This window comes from Protobothrops mucrosquamatus, unplaced genomic scaffold (genome assembly GCF_001527695.2).
Source record: "Protobothrops mucrosquamatus isolate PMUCROS unplaced genomic scaffold, P.Mucros_1.0 scaffold304, whole genome shotgun sequence".
NCBI lineage: Eukaryota > Metazoa > Chordata > Lepidosauria > Squamata > Viperidae > Protobothrops > Protobothrops mucrosquamatus.
The window spans coordinates 27,155-40,772 of record NW_015386646.1 but is presented as its reverse complement, the minus strand read 5'-3'; the positions used below and the strand labels follow the sequence as shown (position 1 = coordinate 40,772).

General features: G+C 39.3%; 1 protein-coding gene across 1 annotated transcript; it reads right to left on the bottom strand.

Moving 5' to 3' along the window:
- Positions 1–9,611: 9,611 nt before the first annotated feature.
- Positions 9,612–13,035, bottom strand: TMEM61 (transmembrane protein 61). Its single transcript, XM_015815039.1, has 2 exons — positions 12,686–13,035; positions 9,612–10,203 (listed from the first exon to the last, which is right to left on the bottom strand). The coding sequence occupies exons 1-2, from the start codon at positions 13,033–13,035 to the stop codon at positions 9,912–9,914; spliced, it is 642 nt and encodes a 213-aa protein (XP_015670525.1). The 3' UTR covers positions 9,612–9,911.
- Positions 13,036–13,618: the final 583 nt, after the last annotated feature.

Sequence of the window (13,618 nt, the reverse complement as noted above, 5' to 3'; positions counted from 1 at the left end):
GGTCGGTGAGGAAGGAGGAGAACCACCGCATCACAGTGCCTCCCACTCCCAACCCACCCAACCGCCGCAGCATGATACTGTGGTCCACAGTATCAAAAGCCGCTGAGAGGTCCAAAAGAACAAGGACAGAGGAATAACCCCTGTCCCGGGCCCTCCAGAGATCATTTACCAACATGACCAATGCCGTTTCCGTGCTGTACCCCGGCCTGAAGCCCGACTGGAGAGGGTCTAGATAGACCGTTTCCTCCAGGTGCCAGGGAAACTGCTGTGCAACCACACTCTCAACAAATGGACAACCATTTGTCTGAAATGGCATAGGGTTTCCTGCCTGAACAATGGATTGGATTAGAAGACCTCCAAGGTCCCTTCCAACTCGTTGTTGTTGTTGTTATTTAAGATTTAATATTCAATTCAATTCACAGGTCTGGGATTGGTAAAAACTTACCAATTCAAGTCCTTGCCAAGGACCTAAGAGCTATTAAGGTAGTGTCTGAGTATATAGACAGTTCCAAGTAGGGTGTTTTTTTGCAAAGTCAAGATATTCAGGTCTAATAAGTTCTCAATTTCCATGTATCTAGGCAGCCCTTTGGTATTGCTTTAAGGGCTCCTATTACTATTGTTACAGCCATTGATTTCTTCCTCCATAGTCGCTCAACTTCTATTTGCTAATCATAATATTTTGTTACTTTTTTCTAGCAGTTTCTCTTCAATTCATGCATCACCTGGTATTGCAATATCAATGAACTGGACTTTTTTCTTTTCCACAATAGTGATGATGATAATGATGATGATGATGATGACTACTATTACTACTGTCACTACTTCAGAGCCCTTGATATGCCATATCCTCTCCATTTTGTCTAAATATATGTGTACATGCATAGATAATTGTGGATGTAGTCACCTGGCAAAGTGACAGTTCAAATGACTTGGCCAGCCTTATGTACCACTTTGCTACTGATGATCTTGATCACTGCTTTTACTAATATATTTAAAGAATGCACCACTTTCACTCAAGGCAAATTAGGAGGCTCAGTTTTGACGAAAGAGCAAAACGGAGTCAGGAGTCATGAACTGATAGGAACTAACCTAACATTTAAACTCTTCTGAGCTCATTTAGGATCTAGCTATTGATCCTCTCAGGTTTTCAAGAATTTGTGAGATTCCTTTTGCAAGGAGATGAGATCCTTTCAAGATTCATGTAGTTCAGCATCTCTTTTACCACAATGGTCAATTAGGATACATCCACTAAGTTTGCAATTAGGTTTTTTTTCATAGTTGCAATCAGGATGTAACATGCATGATTACAAAAACAGATTAGCTTAAAAAACAAACAATCCCTATATCCATTAAAGAATGAAGCTACACTTCCAATAGGATGGATACTTTGTATTCAGCAACTTCCTAATTTGGTACTTTCCAGCAATGTAGAGCCACAAGTCACTTTACAATTATTGCAGTATCAATTGGAAGTGGTTGTGTTGCATTGTATTGTATTGTATTGTAGTCCAATTGTAGTCTAATTGATTTTATTTATTTATTAAATGTATTGATAGTAATGTAGTCTAATACAGCTGAGACATGTCAAACTGAGCCTCTGTACACAAGATCTCATAAAAAGCCAAATTTCCTTCCCATTATCATGTATTTACAGCATAGCGAAACCTAATTAATATGTTTAAAATGGAAATGCCCCTTCCATATCATTATTGGTCGAGCAGGCATCGTGCAATGCATCCAACAACAGATCTATTATATAAAAAGAATACATACAAATAAGAGAAAAACTGACCAAGATAATAATGCGCTGTTAACACTCTGAAAAGAAAAACTGGGTTAGCAATTAAAGGGGATGGCATATAGCCAGAAATAACGGCAGTCATTTCTTCCTATATTTTTTATTTGCTATGCTTACAGCATTTGTATTTGGAAATACATGATCTATGTATTGTAACTATTACTACCACTAATATAATTTGAGGACAGTAAAAATAATTTCTAAATGAAGATGCAGATAGTTTTAAAAAACTGAAATACTTTCTTGGGCTGTCCATCTTTCACGTAGTCTTTTTGTTTTCTTCCTTGCCCTGCTTCCATGTCTATGGGCAGAAAATACACCAATTATATGTCTCCTGACCCACAAAGGAGATAAAATGACTTGAGGTAAAAAAGGCACAGCAGTAGGGCTGTTAGAAACTTGGCTGACTCTATCTTTGTCAGGGCAAATGGACTTGCAGACGATGGCCATGGTGCTGTGCCCACTTATCTCTGCCCAGGTAGCCTTCTGTGTAAACATGCACAGATTGCCCTGAACGCCATGGGGGAAGATGAAATGAATCAATTTTAAGATAATCCCATACTGTATATAACTTTTAAATTTTAGAGAAGAATATTTCCTTTTAACCAATAAAAGGGTGCAACCCAGCTAAAAATATCAGACTTAATTGCATTCTTGATGCTGCCACCCAATCCATTGTCTAACACCCACATAACCTATTCTTTAGCTTGAAGGAAGAATTGATCAAACATGTGACAGTGCACATCTTCTAGGCTTTTCTGTTGCAGGAGAAGATGGGGAGCAATAGCTCCTTGCCTTCTGCAAGGGGAACAGATGGAATAGGTCTGGGCTGCTGGCAGCAGCGGAGTCTAATTTGAGGCCCAGCAGGACAGATGGGTCAGCTTCCCTGTCCTAATTTTAAGCCCCAAAAGATCAAATGCGTTGTTCTAAATCTGAAAATAAACGTTTTAAGTAAAGGGAGGTACATTAAGTCATCCATCCCTCTTTAAGAAGCAAAAAGTACCTATTTAAAGGTAGTCCTCAACTTATGACTGCCATCGGGACTGGAACTTCTGTTGCTGACTGATGTGTCATTAAGTGAGCCACACCTGATTTTATGACCCTTTTGGCTGCAGTCATTAAGTGAATCTGGCTTTCTTCACTGACTTTGCTCTTCGGAAGATACCAGGGAAGTTTGCAAATGGTGGAAAAGTGACCTCAAGATGCTGCAACAGCTGTAAATACATGCCAGTTGCCATGTGTCTGAATTCTGATCACATGCCTGCAGCAGTTAGAAGTGCAAAGACCTGCCATAAGTCACATTTTTTCTGCACTTTGAACTTTGAACAGTCATTAAACAGACAGTTATAAGTCAAGGACTATAGTACTTGTATAGAATTAATGATTCTTCTACAAGTTCTGATCCTATGCATCTGGCAGCAGCAGAACCATACAAATCAATAGAATAGAATAGAGCTGGAAGGGACCTTGGAGGTCTTCTAGTCCAGCCCCCTGCTCAAGCAGGAGAACCTATCCATTTCAGACAGGTGACTGTCTAGTCTCTTCTTAAAAATCTCCAGTGATGGAGCGCCCACGATTTCTGGGGGTAAGTTGTTCCACTGGTTGATTGTCCTCACTGTCAGGCAGTTTCTTCTTAATTCCAGGTTGCTTCTCTCTTTGTTCGGTTTCCAACCATTGTTTCTCATCCTTCCCTCTGGTGCTTTGGTGAACAACCTGGCCCTCTCTGCCTTGTGGCAGCCCCTCAGATACTGGAACACTGCTATCGTGTCTCTCCTACTTCTTTTCTTTAGACTAGCCAAACCCAAGTCCCGTAGCTGTTCTTCGTATGTTTTAGTCTCCGGGCCTTTGATCATCTTAGTTGCTCTTCTCTGAATTTTTTCCAAATTCTCAACATCTTTTTGTGATATGGTGACCAAAATTGGCTGCAGTATTCCAGGTGTGGTCTTGCTAGGGTTTTATAAAGTGGTACTAATACTTCACATGATCTTGATTCTATGCCTCTGTTTATACAACCCAGGATTGTATTAGCTTTTTTGGCGGCTGCTGCACACTGCTGGCTCATAGTCAAGGGATTGTCCACTAGGACTCCAAGGTCCCTCGCACAGTTGCTGTTTTTAAGGCAGGTCTCGCCCAATCTGTATTTGTACCTTTGGTTTTTCCTGCCTAGATGTAAGACTTTGATTTTCTCCACATTGAAACTCATTTTGTTGGATAGGGCCCATTGTTCAAGTTTGTCAAGATCTTTTTGGATCCTGAGTTTGTCTTCTGGGGCGTTGGCTACTCCTGCCAGTTTGGTGTCATCTGCAAATTTAATGAGTTCCCCTTCAATTCCCTCATCTAAGTCATTTATGAAGATATTTAAGAGTGCTGGGCCTAAGACGGAACCTTGTGGTACCCCACTGCTTACTTCTCTCCATGTGGATATAGTGCCATTGAGGATTACTCATTGAGTATGGTTTGTCAGCCAGCTACAGCTAAGCACATGAATTTTTTCAGGACCCAGAATACCATGATGGAGACCATTAATTCCTCTATTTTGGACTGCTATTTAAAGCATTCTCACCACGATCAAGGTTGACTCAGCCTTCCATCCTTCCGAGTTTGGTAAAATGAGGAGCCAGATTTTTGGGGGCAATAGGCTGACTCTGTGAATTGCTTAGAGAGGGCTGTAAAGCATTGTGAAGTGGTATGTAAGTCTAAGTGCTATTGCTATCATACCACTGAATTGTGTTGGATCACTGAAAAGTTGGCAATCTCTTCTGCATATCTTGATGTATCAATACAAACACAGAAAAATTATGTGTCCCCCCCCCCCCGAGCCTATCCTTGCAATTTTCTTTTCACCAAGCTTCCCAGCAGATTAAATTTTAAAATGTGTCATTTGAAACATATCCCATGGGTATCATTTCTCCTGAAATATTTTTTTTTTCCATTCAAACATGCCCGATTCTCAGAGGTTCCCTTCACAAGTCCTTGAAGTTTTCTTGAGGAGGTTTTTCAGAAGTGGCTTTGTGCCTAAAGTGGGACTAGAACTGAGTCTCCTAGTTCCTATCTAGCCTGATGCCTTAACCACTACATTAAACTGGCTCTCTCCAATCCCTAGCAATGCATTTTAATGTGACTTTTTAAAGTTATATCATTTGGTTGCTCTAATAGCAACATGTGCTATTTTTTAGATTTACAACAGGCCAAAGCAGTCAATAATAGCCCATCATTCCCTTGTGCCTTTAATGCTTATATGCAAATGAAAAGCTCAGCAGCTTAAAGTTTAATTAATATTAATAATTATTAGTTCATGATGATTAATATTATTATTAGAGTCAGGAAACATGATCAGCAGATGATAGTTGATTACATCATGCTGACTCTTGCGAACATTGTTTGAATCTATCCTCTGGCATATTCATCTAAGACTATTTGCAGTTGTCATTTGCAAATTATTTTAAGTTAAATGATTATTAAAGCAAAGCTAAACCAATTAATTCTGAAAAAAAGCCACCCTCCCCATGCCACCCAAAAGGTGACATTCTTATGTTTTTGCTCACAAACATTAATTGAAAAAAGAACATTAATTACTCATATATTTGAACACAGTTTTAGGAAATATTCCAAATACTGAATGGATGAAAGCTTTTTTCTAGTTTAGTAAACTGGTAACAAGACTGGAGGGGAAACGGGCAGTTGCGAATTTAAAAGAGATTAGAATTGGAAAGAAAGAAAAATTCTAATCAGTTATGTTAAACAATAAACAAGGACATAATTCAGGCTAGGTTTATGGCTTAGTTTTGAAAGGAATATAATCTGTTTTGGGGTAAGTTCAATTACCTCTTTGAAAATGAGGAGTGATATCTCTGAAATTGCTGTTTTGTGAAAATCTCCCACATTACAGGTAGTCCTTGAGGTACGACAACAATTGAACCCAAAATTACTGTTGTTAAGTGAGACATTTGTTAAGTGAGTTTTGCCCCATTTTATGACCTCTCTTGCCACAGTTGTTAAGTGAATCACTGCAGTTGATAAGTTGGTAACACAGTTGTTAACTGAAGCTGGATCCCCATTGACGTTGCTTGCCAAAAGGTTGCAAAAAGTGATCACATGACCTTGGGACACAGCAACGGTCAAAGTATGAACCAGTTGCCAAGCATCCAAATTTTGATCACATGACGCTGGGGATGCTACAAAGTTATAGGTGTGAAAAATGGTCATAAATCACTTTTCTCAGTGCTGTTGTAACTTTGAATGAACTGCTGTAAGTTGAGGACTACCTGCACTATGTTTTCAGAGAAAGTCTGGATTCTTAATTATTTTCTTTAACCTATTCAGTTTCACCAGGCCAATATTTGAGACCATAACCTCCCTTGTACATAAGCAGCAATGAAATCATCTTTTAATACCCTATTATCACCCAGAATAAACATGTGACTCAGTCTTAATACTCCCGCCTCTCCATCCAGAAAACAAAACACTTGGATGATAAGTTATTCATTTGTATCTTGGATCCTCACGGATTTCAGATTTAGAGGCAGACTCAGTAGCACGACTGGACATATTCTCAGCTGAAAATGGTTAAGGGAGGCATTCATGTCGTCCTTCCCACCTCCGTGTGTCAGATTATATGTGATTATTCCTCATCTTGATTTGTTAATTGTGAGGCACTAAACAGACTACAACCAATGCTCTGAAAAAAGACATTTCCCAACACTTTTAAAGTAAATTTCAAAGGCAACATTTCTATGCCTTGTTCAGAATTTCCAGCATCTACCAAGCTTTTGTTCTTGGGTTTGGATGGAACCAGGCAGGGTTCACTTCAGACCAGAGATAGGAAGGGATGGGATGATCCTCTTTGTTCAGCCATGCTTTTTTGACCAGTTTATAGCATTTAGACTTATATACCACTTCATATGGCTTTATAGCTTTATAGCCCTCTCTAAGCGGTTTACAGAGTCAACATATTGCCCCCAACAATCTGGGTCCTCATTTTACTGACCTCAGAAGGGTGGAAGGCTGAGTCAACCTTGAACCAGGATCAACTCTTGGCTGTGGGCAGAGTTAGAGTTAGTCAGTTCCATCCCAAGAAGGTTTTCTACTATGCTGTTTCCAACATCAGCAGCCCATGCCTTTCTGCGGAGCTGCCCTGTCCACTTTCTGGCCAGGATTTTTCAATGGTATCTTACCCACATTGTTTAGCTTTGAGGACGAACCCCTCAGCCAGATATAAATGCTCCTTAATGAGTATTCTGACTTCCTTCCAACTCTGCTATTCTGTTAAAATAAAAATCCCATAGAGGATTTTGACTAAGCCAAATCAAACAAATCACATTATGGCTTGTCAACCCAGCCAACCAATAAAATTGAATTGTAAAGCAGAATGCAGTCTAATTGTGTCATGCTATAATTCAATTCACTGGGCAGTTTAGGTTTTAAGGGGGGGGGCTATTTTAGGGACAAAATGCATGTGACACCATTCACCCCGACAATAGTAATTCATAGCCTCAACACCTCTTGTGCAGGTAACTGTAGCACACGCTACACAGTGGTGGGATTCAGCCGGTTCGCACCACTTTGGCAGAACCAATAGCTAATTTTTTGTTGCCCAGGCCCAGAATGGACTTCTGCAAGCTGCATCCACACAGAGAATCGGTTGTTCACATATTTGAATCCCACCACTGACTCTACATAAGGGCCCTTAAAGATCACCTGGAAACTTCAGCTGATCCAAATGTAGTGGTGGTTAAGGGAATAACAGCAAATTCAGCAACATTTATGCTATGGTCACTACATTGGCTATCATATTGCTTCTGGAACTAATTCTGGATATTAACTTTCTCTCCTAGGTTTAGCCCAATACATGCTGACTGCTGAAGGAGGCTATGACTCCCAACAAGACTGGCCCCCTGCTTTGGAATACCCCAGTAATGGAGATAAGGAAAGTCCCCTCCTTTCAGACTTTTAACAATGTTTTAAAATCTCTATTGTTCCACGTGTTCCACATAGGCCGTGATTACTATTTTAGTTGTCTTTTTCAACTGTACATCACCTTGAGTTTTTTGTTATAATTGTATACATAAATAATATATAGAATATTCTAGAGAGTCATATTCTCTTGGAGCAAAAAACAACAAAGAATTAGGGGGCATCTTAAGGACTAATGACTTTATTATCCCAGAAATTGCCATGGACTGCAGTCTCATGTTATATTTTATTAGCCTATACAAAATGTACAACTACACAAAGGTCTGACCTGCAAAGCAATAGCTATAATAATAAAATATAAACTAGTTAGTTATACTTGTAGTTATGATTCCACTGGATCATATGATGCGATAAACTGTAATAAGGATCTTTCAAATATCCAAAGACCTTAACAAGGTTAGTGTTCATTATAAGCCATGAAATTCAGACATTGTCATGGTAAAAAAATAAAAACTTGTATGTGGTCTGTCTTAAGATTTTATAAGAATGGCTAATACGGATGCAGCATTTTTTCCCCTGAAGTCACTAATGAAACATTAATGGATATTTTTGTCCCACTGGATTTGAAACCTAGAGTTGGGTCTCAGATTTCTTAGGTTCCTAGTTTTCCATCTTTCATATATGAAGTTCCACAAATCCTTCCATCAAAGAGCTTGAATCTCACCAAGTTAGAAACAAAAAGCCCATTTTTTAGTTACTGTATGTTTTAAGGTCATGTCAAAAACAGTAATATTGTTGAAAATAATGTTTATTGCTACAATTATAGCGGACAGGTAATTTGAGCTGATTTAGTGAAAGAATCATCTCTTAAACACACATCAGGAAATACATTAAAAGAGAGAGAGAGAGAGATTGTTAACTAATACAAAATATTATTTTGTTTTCTAACTTCTCTGAGACAATTCCAATTCTCAGTTCGAGGAAAGATATTGTTAATTTGCTCAGTTCTCCATGTTCAACCAAAGTGACTCTTTTGCCCTCCTTCTCTTTCTCCTGGGGTCTTTCCCAGTTATGAAATAAATTATGTCCCATTTGCAGTTTTCCCCCTGCTTGCACATAACTGCAAGCAACATCTTTTTATACTATATTCCCATGATGTTACTTTCATATTCTTCTCAGTTCATAAGTTAGACAGGCTTAAATCTCCCTGAGCTAAAGTACATCAATGTTAATGTAGTGTTTTCCCACTTCTCCAGCATTATCTAAAGGTAAACTCAAAATGTATAGGTTTTGGCCTAGGAAAGGGAAGTCAGATAACTAGGAATAGAGGTGTCCAAAGTAGGATATGGATCTGTTATAGCTTTATATTGGCTCAAAGATGAATGGAGAGCAACAGTTCAGCAGTGGGGAAAAGTCCTTAAGCCCCTTCAGTATACCACCAGTGGGACATGGAACAGTGGCTGAGTTATATTGTTCCAAGCAATTAGATTTAATAGTAGAAATCAATAAAACATTGTCCCAAGCAACTGAATGTAACAATGGAAGCCAATAAAAACATGTCTTCTTGTAAAGGATCTCAGAGGGGTTGTATGAGAAAGCACATGTTATAAACTGGTGAGTGAGGTGTGAGAGAATTTTCATTGTTTAAATATCATTTCATTATTTGATTATAATTTTCCAGTGCAACTTCTGGCCCCTTCCAATTCAGATATATTTTTTTTTTGCTGCTATTGCAAATGTTCAGAAACCAGTTATATCCAGCTGTATCCCATTATGCACATAAAATTGAGTTGCTCATCAGTTGGTAATACATTTTATTAAGAACATTTTTACTTTTCAAATAACCGTTAACCTAGAACCTGATTACCTGAATTTGTTGTGAACTTTCCTTCTAGGCCTGTTCAGGAGCTTCTTTGAAGTAGTTCTCTCCAAGTCAATTGTGTTTATATTTAGTACATATTTTGAATGCATTTCCAAAGAATCAGGACATCCATGAGGCTTACTGGATGTACATTAATCACCCACTATAAAACAATGTCGAGACTACTCTTGGATAATTTAGCAAAAGCTCCTACATATATACAGCAGTTCTTTTCCTAATAGTTATTTATCTCAATGTGCCACAATGAATTAATTTAAAGAAAACAAATATCTACAGCAATCCAGAAATTCCTACACAATGCTATAAAAGATGCCTGGATCATCCATCACACAAGCCTATGCTCTCATAGCTTGGGGGTGGAGTGTCACAGACAATGATGGCTTCATCCCGTGACGCTAAGCTTGGCTTGGGTGGAATGTTCCGAAACAAAACGCCATCAGAGGAACTGCGTCTTCGGCTGCCCAGCCCTTTGTGATTTTCCTCCACCACCTGATATAAGGGCAGCCGGATCTCCTTTGAAACCTGAGACTGCATGTCGCTGGAGGCATTTTTAGCGGGTTGGCAATTCAAAGCCTCCTCGTAAGTGGGAATACTGGTGGCCTCCCAGGTGCTGAAACAGAATCAAGACCACAAAGAAAATCAGTTGGGGTGCGCGTGTCCTAAAATTCAATATTTGATTCTAAAATAAGGTGTGCAAAGACAAGCACGAGCACTGTTATATGTTCTAGAGGAGCTAGAAGCTTAGAGGGGGGGGGAAGTATCTTCACTTTTCTGGTGTACCATAACAGAAAGAAAGAAAGAAAGAAAGAAAGAAAGAAAGAGAGAGAGAGAGAGAGAGAGAGAGAGGGAGGGAGGGAGGGAGGGAGGGAGGGAGGGAGGGAGGGAGGGAGGGAGGGAGGGAGAAAGAAAGAAAGAAAGAAAGAAAGAAAGAAAGAAAGAAAGAAAGAAAGAAAGAAAGAAAGAAAGAAAGAAAGAAAGAAAGAAAGAAAGAAAGAGAAAAAGAGGGAGGGAGGGAAGGAGAGAGAAATTGTGGTTATATATCTCTGGAGATAGCTCAGGCTGAGCATAAGGAAATTTCTATTCTATTCTATTCTGTTTAGGTTTATAAGGTTTGTAAGGATGAATGAATCTGCCAGTTTTGCAAACTCCTAAATTTAAATCTTTTACATCCCAAGTTCTTCCTCTCCCACATATGAAAAAGTATGCAGATATTAGTAAAATCTTATTGTAATGAAATTCTCATTCTCTGGCACCAGTCGAGTTCCATAAGTCATAATAATCTGTCATCACCAGCAGGAGAAACAAAATTGAGGGTGCGCTACAAGTTGCAGTTGAAGGAGGAGTTTACAGATGTTGAACACCTCGGTTCAATATAAAAGAGATGGAAGATTACACAGAGAAGGAAACCCAGTCTGGCAGAGGTGTTATCTAGTCAGGTCAATCTGACTCATAACAATCAATTACTGTACACATCACAGCCGCAAACTCCCATTTTTTCCTGCTCCGTGCAACATAACCTGGTTATCCAAACAGGGTGGGTAGGAAATCCAGCGTGCATTTGGCAGGAATTGGGTTTTCCATGACCAGTCAAAATCACAGCCTGGCCAGGATCGCTTTGCAGGCTTTGAAGAGAGAGTAAGGAAAATGGGAAAGTAAACAGAAATCTTTTCATCCTGTACCAGCAGAAACCACAATGCCTTTAAACTGGGACTGGGAGTGCCCCAAAGCCCTTACCTGCTACAGATATTACATTAGAAACACAGAGGTTGAATGTGTATGATAGTTGTCTTACCCATTCAGCCTCTGAAAGCGAGGTAAGAAGCAGATCGTGCTGCAAATTGCTTCAGTGCTAGTGTAGTATTTACCCACAATGGATCCTCAGCTTTCTCCACACTTTTAAGAAACACCCAGTATCAAAATGCAAAGGTATGTCCACTGATTAATCTTTACTGCATGGGCCATAAAACATGAAACGTGCCCATTTTTTTCTGTTGTATTTTACTAAACAACATGGTTTGTGTACAGATAAAACTTTCACATAACCTTTGCTCATCTCATTTCCTCTTTTTCAAGGGGAAAATAATTTAGAAGTGGAAATAACTATGAATAGGGATTGTTGAAATCATCATGAAACCAGACTAGTCAGGCAGAGACTGCTCTACCTAGACTAAAAGGGAAAAAATGGGGAAAATTGCTGTAATGTAGTATGTAATCATTGTTTCATAATCTCTGGTATGCAGAATTAATTGGAGAAAGTAATTTCATTGTTAGGTATAAGAGTTATATTTTTAATCTCACCCTTTCCCAATGCTGGGAGAAGGGGGGACGACAAGTGAATCAAATTTCTTTGTGAGAATCAAAATTCTAACAATTCAACCATCTTGAGGTTTCACAATCATATTTAAAATGGGCTAATAATATTCTTATTGTGTTACTGTTCTGTTTTGCAGAAACTAATACACTAAAACAAAGTGCCTCAATATGATACCCTCCTGAAATTTGGACTATTGTTCTTATTGTGTCCAAACACTTGCTGTGCTGGCTGAATATTATGGAGTGGTAGTCTAGTACCTAGCTGTCCTTGTTTTGTCTCCAAAGCTAAGCAGGGTTAGGACTGGTTAGAACTTGGGTGTAAGGTTTGCAAAGAATGAGGGGCTATTGGCTAGACTAGGAATTTGAAAAACATCCCAGAAGGCAATGGCAAACCACTTCTATATTGACAGGTCCATGAAGTTACCAAAGTCAAGCTTAACTTGAAGAATTTTACAACCACGTGCAACACATTTATAAGTCATGAAACTGAGGTAGACTATAAGGGAGACATTAATCAACAAGCATGATCTTTGGTTGAGAAAGGCCTAATGGCCTGCAAGAGTAAATGTGGTTTTGGGCTACCCCAAGCTAAAAGTCTTGAAAGGAACACCTGTTTCAGAATGCCATTTGGCTAGATGGCTTCTGTCAAATTAACCTTCTATCCCTCTCTTCTCTTGTATGATGCTTCTCTTGAAGTAACACTTCCTGACAATTATTTGCTAGGCATGTCAAAAGGACTATGTTGATCTCTCAGGCAGGGCTACAAAGATCTTGCTAACCTGCATGTCTGCTTTTCAAGAGGCTCGACGGTGGAGTACTGAAGGTCACTGGAAAAATGGTACTGGTAGTGCCGGGAAATTATTCCAGCATTGGCTGACCAAAGGAGTCCAAACAGAAGAAGCAGCCCACCAATTCCACAACAGAAGAAGCTGATTGATCTGAGTACAGGACTGGAAGAGGAAGCCCTGGTCATAAGTTCCGTTTCTCCTTGAGTTGTGACTTTGGGGTCACTGCTGGGCGCAGTGGCCCCCATTTCACCGTCGCTCCACCAAGCAAAGCACAGTGTTCCCGTCACCAGCAGGATAGCTCCAGCGATGGTCACTCCATGACGCAAAGAAGCTATTGCCATGTTAAAAACTGAGGCCTGTGGAGATTATGAAGTACTTTAAAAGGAAAAGGTCCTGGTGACAACACTCAGGCTGGAAAAGAGGCAAGAAAACGAATGGTGAGTAGATACAAACAGATCACAAAACAAAACAAAAGCACAAACTTTAGATTCAAAGAGAATCAATTCAGATTTACTGTCTGCCTTTTCAAACAGCCCAAAGTCTTCTTAATGGAAGGAAAAAAAATCAAATGCCATTCAATAAACACTTATCCTAGGAGGCAAATTTACAGCTTTTGCTTTTGAGATCAATCAAACGGCTTTATAAATCTCTCTACGTTTTACAGCAAATTCATTTTACGTACACTTTTTATATGGCAATTGGATGAAGCCACAGAATTTGAAGGAATGAGTAAAGAGGATCCCCACTGTCTTACATATCTACCTATATCTTGATCCAAATAACACTAGGTGATCCAATTTTTACAGGACTTCATCACAGGTTCATTTTTATAAGATAAACCTTTCATTCAACTTTGCCTACTCAGAATGAAATACTGAGATGGTATTCAGTTCAGCTGAGAGCTCAGCTAAAATCTGACATTCA